The sequence below is a fragment of the Mesocricetus auratus genome, unplaced genomic scaffold (assembly GCF_017639785.1).
Source record: "Mesocricetus auratus isolate SY011 unplaced genomic scaffold, BCM_Maur_2.0 Super-Scaffold_100676, whole genome shotgun sequence".
Taxonomy (NCBI): domain Eukaryota; kingdom Metazoa; phylum Chordata; class Mammalia; order Rodentia; family Cricetidae; genus Mesocricetus; species Mesocricetus auratus.
This window is the reverse complement of record NW_024429266.1, coordinates 133557366-133570690: the sequence shown is the minus strand read 5'-3', so window position 1 is coordinate 133570690 and position 13325 is coordinate 133557366. Positions and strand designations below refer to the sequence as shown.

General features: G+C 44.6%; 1 protein-coding gene across 1 annotated transcript in view; it reads left to right on the top strand.

Annotated features, from left to right (window-relative positions):
- The window catches only part of Usp39 (ubiquitin specific peptidase 39), a 29181-nt gene extending 16477 nt beyond the window's left edge, over positions 1-12704 (top strand). The window contains exons 8-13 of the mRNA XM_005076095.4: positions 2486-2553; positions 3659-3847; positions 4871-5013; positions 8981-9116; positions 11645-11731; positions 12258-12704. Of these exons, the coding sequence (XP_005076152.1) occupies positions 2486-2553; positions 3659-3847; positions 4871-5013; positions 8981-9116; positions 11645-11731; positions 12258-12305 (671 nt within the window). The 3' untranslated portion in view covers positions 12306-12704. The remainder of the gene's footprint in view (positions 1-2485; positions 2554-3658; positions 3848-4870; positions 5014-8980; positions 9117-11644; positions 11732-12257) is intronic.
- Positions 12705-13325: the final 621 nt, after the last annotated feature.

Below are 13325 nucleotides of genomic sequence, written 5' to 3'. Positions count from 1 at the left end.
CTAAATCAACACTTGGTTTTGTTGTTTTTGTTTTTGAGACAGGATTTCTTTTTTTTTTTTTTTTTGGTTTTTTGAGACAGGGTTTCTCTGTATGTTTTGGAGGCTGTCCTGGAACTCGCTCTGTAGACCAGGCTGGCCTCGAACTCACAGAAATCCGCCTGCCTCAGCCTCCCAAGCACTGGGATTAAAGGCATGTGCCACCAACGTCTGGTGAGACAGGATTTCTATGTAGTCCTGGCTACCCTGGAACTGACTCTGTAGACCAGACTGGCCTCAAACTACACAGATCACCTGTCTTGCCTCCCAAGCACTAAAATTAAAGAAAAGCACTACCACATATCAGCCAAAGCATTTTTTTTTTTGTACAATTCAGACATGGGTTTATTATGTTCTAGAAATTCTGACCCAGTTTGAAATGGAGAGTGGGGGCATTGGGTTCTAGACTCTTAGATTCCTGCCAGTACTAGAGCTAGGGAAGGACTGAGCTGAATGTTAGAGCAGATTTTGACTCATAGGTACAAAACTACACTACAAGTCCCTCTGACCTATTATTGTCCTTCTATTGGTTTAGTGGTCATTAGATGTTTATTTTGAATTCCAATTATAGTTTGTACAGCGGGTTTTTGTTTGTTTGTTTGTTTTTTGAGACAGGGTTTCTCTGTATTGTTTTGGAGGCTGTCCTGGAACTCGCTATCTGTAGATCAGGCTGGCCTCGAACTCACAGAGATCTGCCTGCCTCTGCCTCCTGAGTGCTGGGATTAAAGGTGTGCGCCACCATGGCCTGGCCTTGTTTTTGTTTTTTGAGACATGGTTTTTCTGTATAACATTACTGGTTGTCCTGGAACTTGCTTTGTAGACCAGGCTGGCTTCGAACTCACAGAGATCTGTCTATTTCTGCCTCCCAAGTGCTGATATTAAGGGCATGCCAACACCATGCTTTGCTGGTTTCTTCTTTTTTATTTGATTGATTGTGTGATTGTATGTGTGTTATTTATTTTGAGATAAGGTCTTGCCTTGTAGCCTAGGCTAGCCTCAAACCCCCAAATCTTCCTGCTTCCACTGCCTGAGAATAGATGTGTCCCTCTTTTGTATTCTGTGTTGTCATGGCTTTGCTGGCGATGGAGTTTAGTATTTTGCTATAGATAGCTCTGTCCTGTCTACGAGGTAAACTCAGCCAAGCTCTTTCTCTCAGGTCTCTAACTTGTGTCCCACTGGGATTCTAGGACCCCTGTGCTTTGTGTTTTTGTTTTGCTTTTATTCTTGTTTATCATCTTAGTCATTTCTCTCTTGTGTCCAGTGTAGGTCACTGCCTTTTGAAGGCTGTGTGTGGATATGAGAAAAAAAGCAGCTTTTGAGGTGTGTGTGTGTGTGTGTGTGTGTGTGTGTGGACACCTGTGGAGACCCAGTGCTGGCATTAGAGGTGAAGACCACCTCACCCATCTCTTTAATATGTGAGTGCAAGGGGTCAAACTCAGGTCTTCATGCCTGATGGAAAACTCTTTATCGATTTTTTTACCTATTTTTTTTCCCATTGATTGTTTTGAGGCAGGGTCTCGTGGCTAAAGTTGGATTTGAACTCTTGATCCTCCTGCTTCTACCTTCCAAGTGCTATGATTATTGGTGAGAATTGCCACACCCAGTTCTATGCTCTATTTTGATTAAATTTTTAAAAAGATTCATTTATTTTATGAGTATGAATGTTTTGCCTGCTTTTTGCTATGCATACCATGTGGGCGCCTGCTTGCCTCAGAGATAAAAAGGTGGCATTGGAGCCTCTGGAACGGTTGTGAGCCACCATGTGGGTGCCTGTTGCTGGGTCCTAATGGCTTTCTTGGGAGAGGGGTTGAGAAGGCAAGGAGTCAGCTGCACAGACACTAGGAGGAAAAATCAAAAGCCAAAAGATGGCATTGGGCCAGGCGTTGGTGGCGCATGCCTTTAATCCCAGCACTTGGGAGGTAGAGGCAGGCGGATCTCTGTGAGTTCGAGGCCAGCCTGATCTACAGAGCAAGTTCCAGAATAGCCCCCAAAACAATGCAGAGAAACCCTGTCTCGGACAAACAAAGTGGCATTGGAGCCTCTGGAGTGGTTTTGAGCCACTATGTGGGTGCTGGGAATGAAGGCTGAGTTGTCTATGCAAGAGCAGCAAGCGTTCTATGCTTCTGAGTCCTCGCTCCCGCTCTCTCTTTAAAATGATTCTGTTTTTAAGCTGTGTAGGTCATTCATTTCAAATGCACATTTTCCCCCTTTCATGATCCAGCCCAATGGTCAAAGAGTGTCCTGTGGAAGAGATATGATGTAATTCCTTAGAAAAGTATAGGTTCCATGATGATATATGTTACCAAGTGAAAGCTTCTGTGCTTAGGGAGAGCTTGAGTCTTCCACTACTAGGTGTCCTGGTTTATATCAGAGATTTACAGGTTGGGAATATGTTCCTGACATGCTTGCTGGACTCACAGACTTTGTACTTTGCTTTTTGTTTGCACAGCTATTGTGACTGATGTTTTCCAGGGGTCAATGAGAATATTCACCAAAAAGCTTCCTCATCCTGATCTGGTGAGTGTCCAGGACAGAAATATAACCTGATACATGTTTCCTGAGGGACTTAGGGAAGCAGGAGCTTAGAGAACAGAGAAATGAACCCCACAAAGGAGTTCACAGAGCACCTGCTGAGGGCCCGTTCTGTGCCCATAGTGGCCATGAACTGTGAGCTTCAGCTTTGTAGTTAGTAGTGTGTTGGTTGACAGGGTTTGACCGCTGAGTGGTACTGGTGTGTTTTGAGAAGGCTCAGCTGAACTTCTTGTGTAACTGGAGAGCTTTTTAAATAGTATGATGTATAAATAAACTCCTTCCAAGGAGAGAAGCCATTAGTTCTTTTCTTTAAAAGTTGGCCTATAGCGGGTGTTGGTGTCGCACGTCTTTAATCCCAGCACTCGGGAGGCAGAGGCAGGTGGATCTCTGTGAGTTCAAGGCCAGTCTGGTCTACAGAGAGAGAGTTCCAGGACAGCCTCCAAAACAATACAGAGAAACCCTATCTCCAAAAACCAAAAAAAAAAAAAAAAAAAAAAAAGTTGACCTATAAAATGTGGTATCTCCAAACACAAGTGTCATTACACTTAGTTCTAATTAATCACCCTCTTCTTTTTTTATATATATAATTTATTTAACTTTATTTTATGTGAATTGGTATGAAGTTGTCAGATCTCCTGAAACAGGAGTTACAGATAGTTGAGCTGCCGTATAGATGCTTGGAATTGAACGTAGGTCCTCTTGAAGAGCAGCCAGTGCTCTTAACCACTGAGCCATTCTCTCCAGCCCCAATCACCCTCTTCTATTGCCCTCCCCTGTTCCCAGTGCCCTCTTCCTGTCAGGTTTCTTTTCCACAAATAGTTCCTCCTTTTGCTTCATGTCCTATGTACTCCATTACCCTCTTTCCCCTGTTGAAGGTCTCCTCCTTCTGATCATGATCCCCTTTCTAGTTGCATGACCACAGGCATGCACACATGCTATCAGTTTTTGAATTAATACTGGCAGGTAGTGGTTCTGAAGATAGCTGCCTGGGCTCTGGGTTAGGGAAGATGTGTGCGAGCATTGTGTCCTCTGGGTTTGCTTCATGCTGTTGACACTCCTTTTTCTCTTTTGTCTTCTCATTCATTTCTAGCCAGCGGAAGAGAAAGAACAGCTGCTCCATAATGATGAGTACCAAGAGACGATGGTAGAGTCCACGTTTATGTACTTGACACTGGACCTTCCCACTGCCCCACTCTATAAGGATGAGAAGGAGCAGCTCATTATCCCCCAGGTGCCGCTCTTCAACATCCTGGCCAAGTTCAACGGCATCACTGAGAAGGTAGCCAAATTGCCATCCTTGCCCTTTTTTCTTGGTTTGGTTTTTTTTTTTTTTTTTTTTTGGTTTTTATGAGACAGGGTTTCTCTGTATTGTTTTGGAGGCTGTCGGTCCAGCCCAGCCTTCAACTCACAGAGATCCCCCTGCCTCTGCCTCCCGAGTGCTGGGCTTAAAGGCGTGCACCACCAACGCCCGGCTCTTGGTTTGTATTTTAACTTTATCATCACCAGCACCCTCTCTTTCTTTTCAGTGTTGACAGCAGGGCCTCGGAAGTGGAAAGCAAGTGCTCTGCAGACAAATTACTCCTCATTTGCTTTGTGTTTTTATATTTCAGAATCACCACATAAATATCAGATACTTTAAGTGTATTGTCTTTTTCAAATCTCCCAGCCTCTCTGGTGTTTAGCTCATTAACTTTAGAGCCCCTTCTTACATGGCTCCTGCCTGCCTCTGAGTAATTTATAGAAAAGATGGGAAATTCAGATGTTTGGAAACTCAAGAAATACAGAAATCTCATCTTTAAAAAAATATTTTATTTTATTTTATTTTGAGATAAGGTCTCATCTAGCCAAGTTAGCCTAAAACTTGCTGTGTAATCAGGACCAGCCTTGAGCTCTCCTTCCTCCACCAAATGCTGGCTTACAAGTGTGAGCCACCACTTCCAGCTTCAACAATTACTTTTAATTTGTCTAGCTGGCTCTTTTTTTTTTTTTTTCTGTTTTTCTTTTTTTAATAATATGGGTACTTACCCTTAATTCGAGCTCAGTAGCAAACTGTTGGGGCAATAGCAGAAATGATGACACTGGACTCTCTTTTTGTTTTTTGGAGACAGGCTTTCTTTGTGTAGTTTTAGTTCCAGCAATATGATCATATACTGAAACAGCCTGTTATATCTTACTCAGTGTTTACCACATTGCTTCTCTTGTGTCTTCTGAACTCTAATTGTGATGCAGAGCTATGTTTAAAAACCAGGCCCCTGTTATACTACTGAGTACTGGCACTGATGCCATCAAACTGTCTTTGCAGGAATACAAGACGTACAAGGAGAATTTCCTGAAGCGTTTCCAGCTCACCAAGCTGCCTCCGTATTTAATCTTTTGCATCAAGAGATTTACAAAGAACAACTTCTTCGTGGAGAAGAATCCAACAATTGTCAACTTCCCTATCACGTGTGTATCACCCTGCTTCACTTTTGTGTTTTGTTTGTTTGTTGGTTTGGTTTTTCAAGAGGTGGGGGTCCCTGCACCTCTTTCTTTTTGAAGCAGGGTCTTATGAAGCCCAGGCTGTCCTTGAACTTGCCAAATGGTCATGAACTCCTGAAACTCCTGTCTCAGCCTCCCAGGTCTGCAGCTAGCCACATCTGGCTGTGAGTTTGGATGTCGTTCCATGTTGTTCCTTTTGGTTAGAGATCGCAGGAAACAGCTTCCTACCTCATAGAAATTCAAGGGTTTGCTGGAAGGAGGTACATGTTTCACAGTCCCCAAAGGGGGATACTCATGCAGATGTAGCCATTTATTTATTTGTTTGCTTATTGAGATACAGATTCATATACAGATTGGCTGTGAAGTTACTTTGCAAGCCTAGATGACCTTGAACTTTAGATTTTTCTGCCTCTACCCCCCAAGTTCTGTAATAAGAAGCATGAGACAGCATATTGTCATAAACATTTATGGATGTTTTTCCTGCATGTATGTCTGTATCATGTGCATTCCTAGTACCCACAGAAGCCAAAAGAGGGCATCAAATTCCCTGGAACTGGAGTTACAGACACTTGTGAGCCCTGGGTTCCAGAAATCAAACTGTAGTCCTCTGGAAGAGCAGCCGGTGCTTTTAGCTGCTGATCCGTTTCCCAGCACCAAGAGACAGTGTATTATATGATCTGAAAAAGGCCTCCCTTACAATGTGGAGAAACTTCATGGCAGGTTGATAAGTGTGTCGGCATGCGGGTGTTGAGGTTGAAGGAAGCCTAGTGTCTAATAAGGCAAATTGGCAGGGGAAGGCTTTGGATGAGCATATGTTTAACTCAACTGTCTAGAGTATGATCAGTTTTCTTATTGAAAGGGAAGTTTTACGTTTTTGTCTGTATTTATTAGTCTTTGAATTTCATACTTTGAGTCTAATTTAAAACAGTGAAGGAGTTTGGGACTATGGTGGCCAGATGCTTTTTTTGTTTTGTTTTGTTTTACGAGACAGGGTTTCTCTGTATTGTTTTGGAGGCTGTCGGTCCAGCCTGGCCTCGAACTCACAGAGATCCGCCTGCCTCTGCCTCCCGAGTGCTGGGATTAAAGGCGTGCGCCACCAACACCTGGCTGATGGCCAGATTCTTGCCTCTTGGTCTCCTGTTCCTCTCATCTCGTTCCTCTTTCTAGACCTCCAGACTACCAGGTTTGCCAGTGTTCTCCTTCGAAAATATTTCCAGTTCTGAGTCCTGTGTGAATTTAAAGAGAGTATTAGCTGGGGAGATGGCTTAAAGAGTAGATGAGTCCTAAGGCTCCTTCCAGTGTAGGTTAGGGATTTTTTTTGTGTTTTGTTTGTTTGTTGGTTTGGTTTTTCAAGATAGGGTTTTTCTGTATAGCTTTGGAGCCTGTCCTGGAGCTTGCTCTGTAGACCAGGCTAGCCTTGAACTCACAGAAATCCACCTGCCTCTGCCTCCTTCGTGCTGGCACTAAAGGCATGCACCACTACCGCCCCGCTTATTCTAATGCAGTTCATCCTCCCTGAGAATCTGTGTTAGTAGATGGTGAAGAGAGAGGTGTCCTGGGGAATCCTCTCCTCCCTCTCCTCTTAATTACTAGAGACAGAACCAGGCATCCTAGGTTTTGGCAAACACTGTATCACTGAGCTTTATCTAAATTTTATCTAATTTTTTTCTAAATGAGGAATGCAAGAGAATTTCCTATTTTCTTTTTTAAAAGAATATTTCTTAAAAAATTTTCATGTTTACGAATGTCTTACCTGCATGTGTGTCTGTTTACCGTGTTCACATAGAGCCCACGGAGATCAGAAGAGGGCATCGGATCCTCTGGAACTGGACTTACAGATGGTTGCAAACCATGTAGGTGTAGAGAACTGAACATGGGTCCTCTGCAAGAGCAGCCAGTGCTCTAACCTCTGAGCCATCTCTCCAGCTCCTCCTTTCTCCCCAGACTTTTCTCCTGTTTTCGCCACTGCCTAGTTTGTGTGACAGGTGGGGAACACAGAAGCCTTTTTGTCTGCTCTCTTGAATGGGACTCCAGAGGTACTGCCTTTGAAATGTCCCAATCAGTGTTTTATATCAGTCTCTTGTGAGTCACCAGTGTGTTCCTGGTAGGACAGGGGCCACTGTGTGGATGGTGCTTCCTCAGTAGCTGCAGAAACTTCTTATCCCGCTGCCTTTTCTTTTGGCCGGGAGGTGTTTACCCTCTTACCAGTTGCATTTGGTAGTTCTGACCTCAGTAGCTTGCCCTTTTGGAAAGTTTGCTCTGGAGAAGTTAGAAAACAGGAGATCTATTAGATCAGGACTCAAAGTCTATTTCATTAAAAAATTATATTTTATTTATTTTGTATATGGGTGTGCACTCGTACATGGGTGTTGATGCTCCTTAGCACATATGTGGAGGTCTGACAATGACTTACGGGATTCATTTTTCTCCTTCTACTGTATGGGTCCCAGGGGTCACACTTAGGCCACCAGGCTTGCATGATAAACTTTACTAATTGATCAATTTCCCTAACCATTTTTACTTTCTTTTTAAAAAAGCCTTTTGTTTGTTTTGTTTTGAGACAGGGTCTCTATATAGCTGTTCTGGATTTCAGCAAGTAGACTAGGCTGGCTTTGAATTCAGAGCTCCTCCTACCTCTCTGTCTTCTGAGGAATTAAAGATGTATGCCACAATGTCTGGCAGAATTTTTTGTTTTGTTTTATTTTTGAGATTTATTTACTTTATGTGTATGGGTGTTTTGTCAGCATGTGTGTCTGGTACCCTTCAAAATGAGAGGATGTTATTGATGTTGGATTCCCTAGAATTGAAATTATAGGGATGCTGGGTATTGAACCTGGTGCTCTAGCAGCCAGTGTTCTTAACTGCTGAGCTGTCTCTTTCCAGCCCCCAGTGCTTTTTAAAAGATAATATAGGGTGTCAGTGTATGGCCCAAGTTCATCTAAACCACTGTGTAGCTCAGAGTGTCTTTGATCCCCTGGTTCAGTGAAGACTGCCTCAAGAATAAGGAAGAGAGTAATTGAGGAAGACACCAGGTATTGACCTGTCACCTCTGCAGGTGTGCACAGCCATCTGCCACATGTACTACATGTGCACACAAGTGCATACCCCACACATGCAAAGAAACAGAAGGCAGCTAGCTCTCTGGGCCCTTTTTTTTCTTCACTACTGCCTTTCTAGTCTAGAAACCTTGAGTAAACTCCCCTTTCATGCCTTGCTGTCTATGTGGGCTGCTTGCAATGTTTTTGCCTCTTCACTGAAAGAACATGAAAAGTAAGATCCTTGAAAATAAGAAAGCTAAACCAGGTGTTGGTGGTGCATGCCTTTAATCCCAGCACTCGGGAGGCAGAGGCAGGCTGATCTACAGAGGCTCTGTGAGTTCGAGGCCAGCCTGGTCTACAGAGCAAGTTCCAGAATAGCCCCCAAAACAATGCAGAGAAACCCAGTCTTGGGGGAAAAGGAAAAAAAAAAGAAAGCTGGTGGTTTGCCTAGTTTTCAGGTTGAGGTGGTTACAGTGATGAGAGATTGTGTTGTGTGGTCAGTCTTCTTTCTTAGGGTGCTGTCTGATCCCGGGGCCTCACATTACACTCCTAGGTAGGCCCTCAGGGGAGGTGGTGGAACTACATTTCTCGTGTAACAGCTTAAGTCCATGGCTGTCAGGTGACCAGCACAATTCCCATTCAAATCCAAATGATGGGCCGAGACCCTGCATGCTCCTTTGGTTTGTAGACACGCTTCTTAGGCTGCTTTTTTGACAGAGGTTGTCACTGTTGGAAAATGTGAATTTGGCTCCCTGGAACTTTTGTGGCACTGCAAATCTTTCCAAAACTAGGACCTTAAAGTGACAGTCAACAGCTCTGTGGTTCATTTGTATGGGACTTTCCCTAACTTCACAGCCGTGGTCTGATGCTCTGTTGTTGTTTCTCTTTATCTTCAGAAATGTGGATCTGAGAGAATACTTATCTGAAGAAGTCCAAGCAGTCCACAAGAACACCACTTATGATCTCATTGCCAACATCGTGCATGATGGCAAGCCCTCCGAGGGCTCCTACCGGATCCATGTGCTTCACCATGTGAGTGGCCCCTGATGGCGTGGCACAGAGCTACAGGAGTTATGCCTGTGGTGTCTAAGTTTGCCCTTTCTGGGCCTGCCCTCAGAACTCTGTACATAATGGATGGCTTTAGTTTTGTCTTAATGGTAAACACCACTGAGAAGTTTCTGAAGTACCGATGGCTGGCTTTGTCTCAGCCCTGTTATACAGTAGACATTGGCTTTCAACTGGAGTAGAGGCCAGGGATGCAGCCACAGACCCTAGAGTGCTGAGCCCATCTCTGTAACATGCTTACTTACTTATTCCTAGCAGTGATCAGCATCAGGGTTAACTAAGAGACTGCCTTAGAGTATGTAGATGCAGAATGAGGTGTTAGGTGTTCTAAAGTTCCCCAGGAGGTTCTGAGGCCAGCCAGGGTTGAGAACCCCTATTCAGGATTAGAGCCCCAGCAGCTGTGGTGCCACCCGAGGGCTCCTTAGAATGTCAGAATTCCAACCCTTTGGGACACATTGCATCAGCTCTTTGTGATTTAACAAGCCCCTTTGATAATCATGAAATTAATGTTTGAGAAGCATTGGTTTAGAGACTTTCTTTGCTTTATCTGTCATGATTATCTTTGAGGCAGGGTCTCACATTGTAGCTCAGGCTGGCCTGGAACATACATGTAGCCCAGGCTAGCTGAGAACTTGTGCAGTTCTCTTGCCCTTCGCCTCCCAAGGACTAGAATCAGAGGCATTATCCCATGCCTAGCTAAGCTAAAACATTTTAAGGGTGTGTCTAAAGCTGAAAATAAAAGCACACACAGGATATATTTGAAAACACAGAATTTCAGTGTAGGCTGTTGTAATGTAACTTAGTGCCTCTGGGACTAATGGTTTACTCTCCTTAAAGCACACCCCCACACATGAGGAAACCTAGGCTTAGAGTTTGAGAACTTACCTGAAGTCAGTGGGATCTTGTGGCAAAATACTTGGCCTCAAAGCCCATGTGCTTAGCTAGTCTTAGAACCAGAAATGAACTTGCTCTGTAGGTCCGTGCTTTCTCTGTAGCCCCTATTTTTGGACTTTAAAGTATCTGCAATATATGCAACACCTGTGTCGTATCACAGCTGTTCTTTTCATGTGTTAGCCGTTTCATGTTAGCATTTGGTGAGGTAATTTGTCTGTGTTGGCATCACTGGTTTGCTGGCCAGGGGAAACAGTGTAGGTGATGGGCAGATGACTTACTTTGCTGCTTTTTCTGGGATGAGGCTGTGAAGGAGGAGAATGTCTACTTAGAGGTCTCTTTTTTTTTTTTTTTTTTTTTTTTTTGAGACAGGGTTTCTCTGTGGCTTTGGAGCCTGTCCCGGAACTCACTCTGTAGACCAGGCTGGCCTTGAACTCACAGCGATCCACCTGCCTCTGCCTCCTGAATTCTGGGACTAAAGTTGTGTGCCACCGCCACCTGGCCCACTTGGAGGATTTTTTTTTGTTTTTTGTTTTTACGAGACAGGGTTTCTCTGTATTGTTTTGGAGGCTATCGGTTCAGCCCGACCTCGAACTCACAGAGATCCACCTGCCTCTGCCTCCCGAGTGCTATTATTAAAGGCGTTCGCCACCACCGCCCGGCCCACTTGGAGGATCTTAGCAGCCAGCTTCGTATACATTCGACAAGAGTTTGTCTAATTAACCATTTCTGGACAGGTAAAAGACATTTGAGTTTGGAGGGCCTTCTCCTTTTCCTCTGGAGTGACCATCTAAATTCCTCTTTAAAAATGTAGAAGAGCCGAGCGGTGGTGGCAAACGCCTTTAATCCCAGCACTCGGGAGGCAGAGGCAGGTGGATCTCTGTGAATTCGAGGCTGGGCTGGACAGACAGCCTCCAAAACAATACAGAGAAACCCTGTCTCGTAAAAACCAAAAAAAAAAAAAAAAAAAGTGTAGAAGAGAGCCGGGCCGTGGTGGCCAGTGCCTTTAATCCTGGCACTCAGGAGGCAGAGGCAGGTAGATCTCTGTGAGTTCAAGACCAGTCTGGTCTACAAGTGCTAGTTCCAGGACAGCATCTAAAGCCACAGAGAAACCCCCTCCCCCCCAAAAAAGTGTAGAAGAGGGTCTGGGGATTTAGCTCAAATGATAGGGTGTCCAGCATGTACGAAGCCTTAGGTTTGATTCCATACACTGTATGAACTGACTGTGGTGCTTCCCACCTATAATCGTGCCAGCACTCTGAGGTAGAAGCAGGAGAATCAGAAGTTCAAGGCCTTCCTTGGTAAAAGAGGAAATCTGGTGGTAGACTGGGCTGTGGGGACAACCCTACCCACAAGGGCGAGAGGGAGGAGAGAAAGTGAGAAGAAAGGGGAAAGAAGAAGCAGAATGTTTGGGACTTATCTTATTTCAAAGACTCCTTGATAGGAATTGAGGTTGCCAGAACTATTCATTCACTTGGGTCTAGCCAAGGTTATGACTCTTGTTGATATTTAGTGGCCATTCTGATGTTTCTGACTCTCGCTGTGAAATTTTTATACCTCTGGTTTTGGAGAGCAGGTTAACCCAGCCCTCATGCTTTGTGCAGGGAACCGGCAAGTGGTATGAATTACAAGACCTCCAGGTGACTGACATCCTGCCCCAGATGATCACATTGTCCGAGGCGTACATTCAGGTAGGTGTGGGCCATGGTGGGAAGTGGGATTGATGTAAAGCCTTGCTTACGGCCTGGGTGCTTCAAGAGTATGAGGGGACCAGATTATGTGGCCCCAGAAGTCAATCAGATTTTCAGAAGGAAAAGTATAGAAGCCTGTCAGTCAGCAAGTGAGCAAGGTGTGTTTGTGACCTTGTTAGTTTAGCAGAGATCTCTAACTCTAGTCCCGGCAGATCCTAAACTGTGTTTTGACCTTTGTGTACACCAGGCGTGCACATCAAATGTGCAGGCAAAACACTCACACATTAAGTAATAAATAAATCTGAAAAAGAATTTAAAAAAAGGAATGGGATAAAAGTTGAGGGTAGGTGGAAAAATGTAAGTGGAATGAAAGGGAATATTCTGGAAGAGTATGCATCCTTTTCGGAGAATGAAGCACATGTACCAGTGGGGTAACATTTCGCCTGCTTCCTGACAAAGAATAGTTCCTTGACTGACTGACTGACTGACTGACTGAAGAGCTCATCACTGTTTCCATTTCTGACAGATTTGGAAGAGGCGGGATAATGATGAAACCAACCAGGAGGGGGCTTGAATGCCAAGGGCTTCAGCTGAAGATGTTAAGTACAAATATTGAAGCTGTAGCTGAATGTGGACTGACTGGAAGATTCCTGCCGCAGCCCCGTTTTTATGGGTCTGGCGGCATCAGCATCAAAGATCCTGTCTGCCCTGTGTCCTGTGCTGTCTCAGCAGTCCTCTGATCAGCACAGTGCAGGTGATGCTCCTTCCCTTTCAGCGCCAGCAGGCACAACACCTACAGGTGGATGCCTTTCTGAATTGTTGCAAGTATCAAAGAACATCGAGTCTTGAGATCTAAGAATAAACATGCAGCTAATAGCATCCTTCTGTCTATCATAGGTAGATGGTTTTCTATAGTTCCCTTCTCTCCCATGGAACTTTTTGATGGATTAAATATCCTCCTGTTTTTAAACCAGCCTCTTGTTTTATGTACTTCATTTAGACTTGCTAAGAGGTTTATTTTCCTTTTTAACTTGTACATTATCTTCCCTGCAGTCTGTCATCTTGTGGGCATCCTTCTTGTCTCTTCCTGTCAGCCTGTGGGTGGCATGTCACTTGGAGTACATTTGTCTCTAAGTAACAAACTATCTCACTAAAAATGATAAATTGTGCCTAACTAGAAGGCTAAAAGTCTGCAAGCGGGTGATTTCAGACTGTAGTGCCGCTTTGGAGGGCCGAGAAATGGAAGAACCAGAAAGTGTTGTTTGCAGTAGTGCAGTTCTGAAGTCTCAGCCAGACTGATGGGAGCCCAAAGTAGAGGGTGACTGGCCAGGAATTGGGCCACTCATTGATTCCATAACCTGGAGGATTTGAGCCTTGGCAGGAGCACTGAAGCAGGCCTAAGATGTGGGAAAGCCCCACCCCCCATGGGGTTTTGCTCTGTAGCCCAGGTGGCCTCTCACTTACTGTTCTGTCCCTACCTCTAGAGTGCTGGGATTACAGCCCCTCCCCCCTTCAGCAGTTCTGAGCCTGGATGCGTCTGCAGCTGTGGCCCATATGTTTTGCTTTGGTGTGTTGCTTTATGGCTGATAGAAGT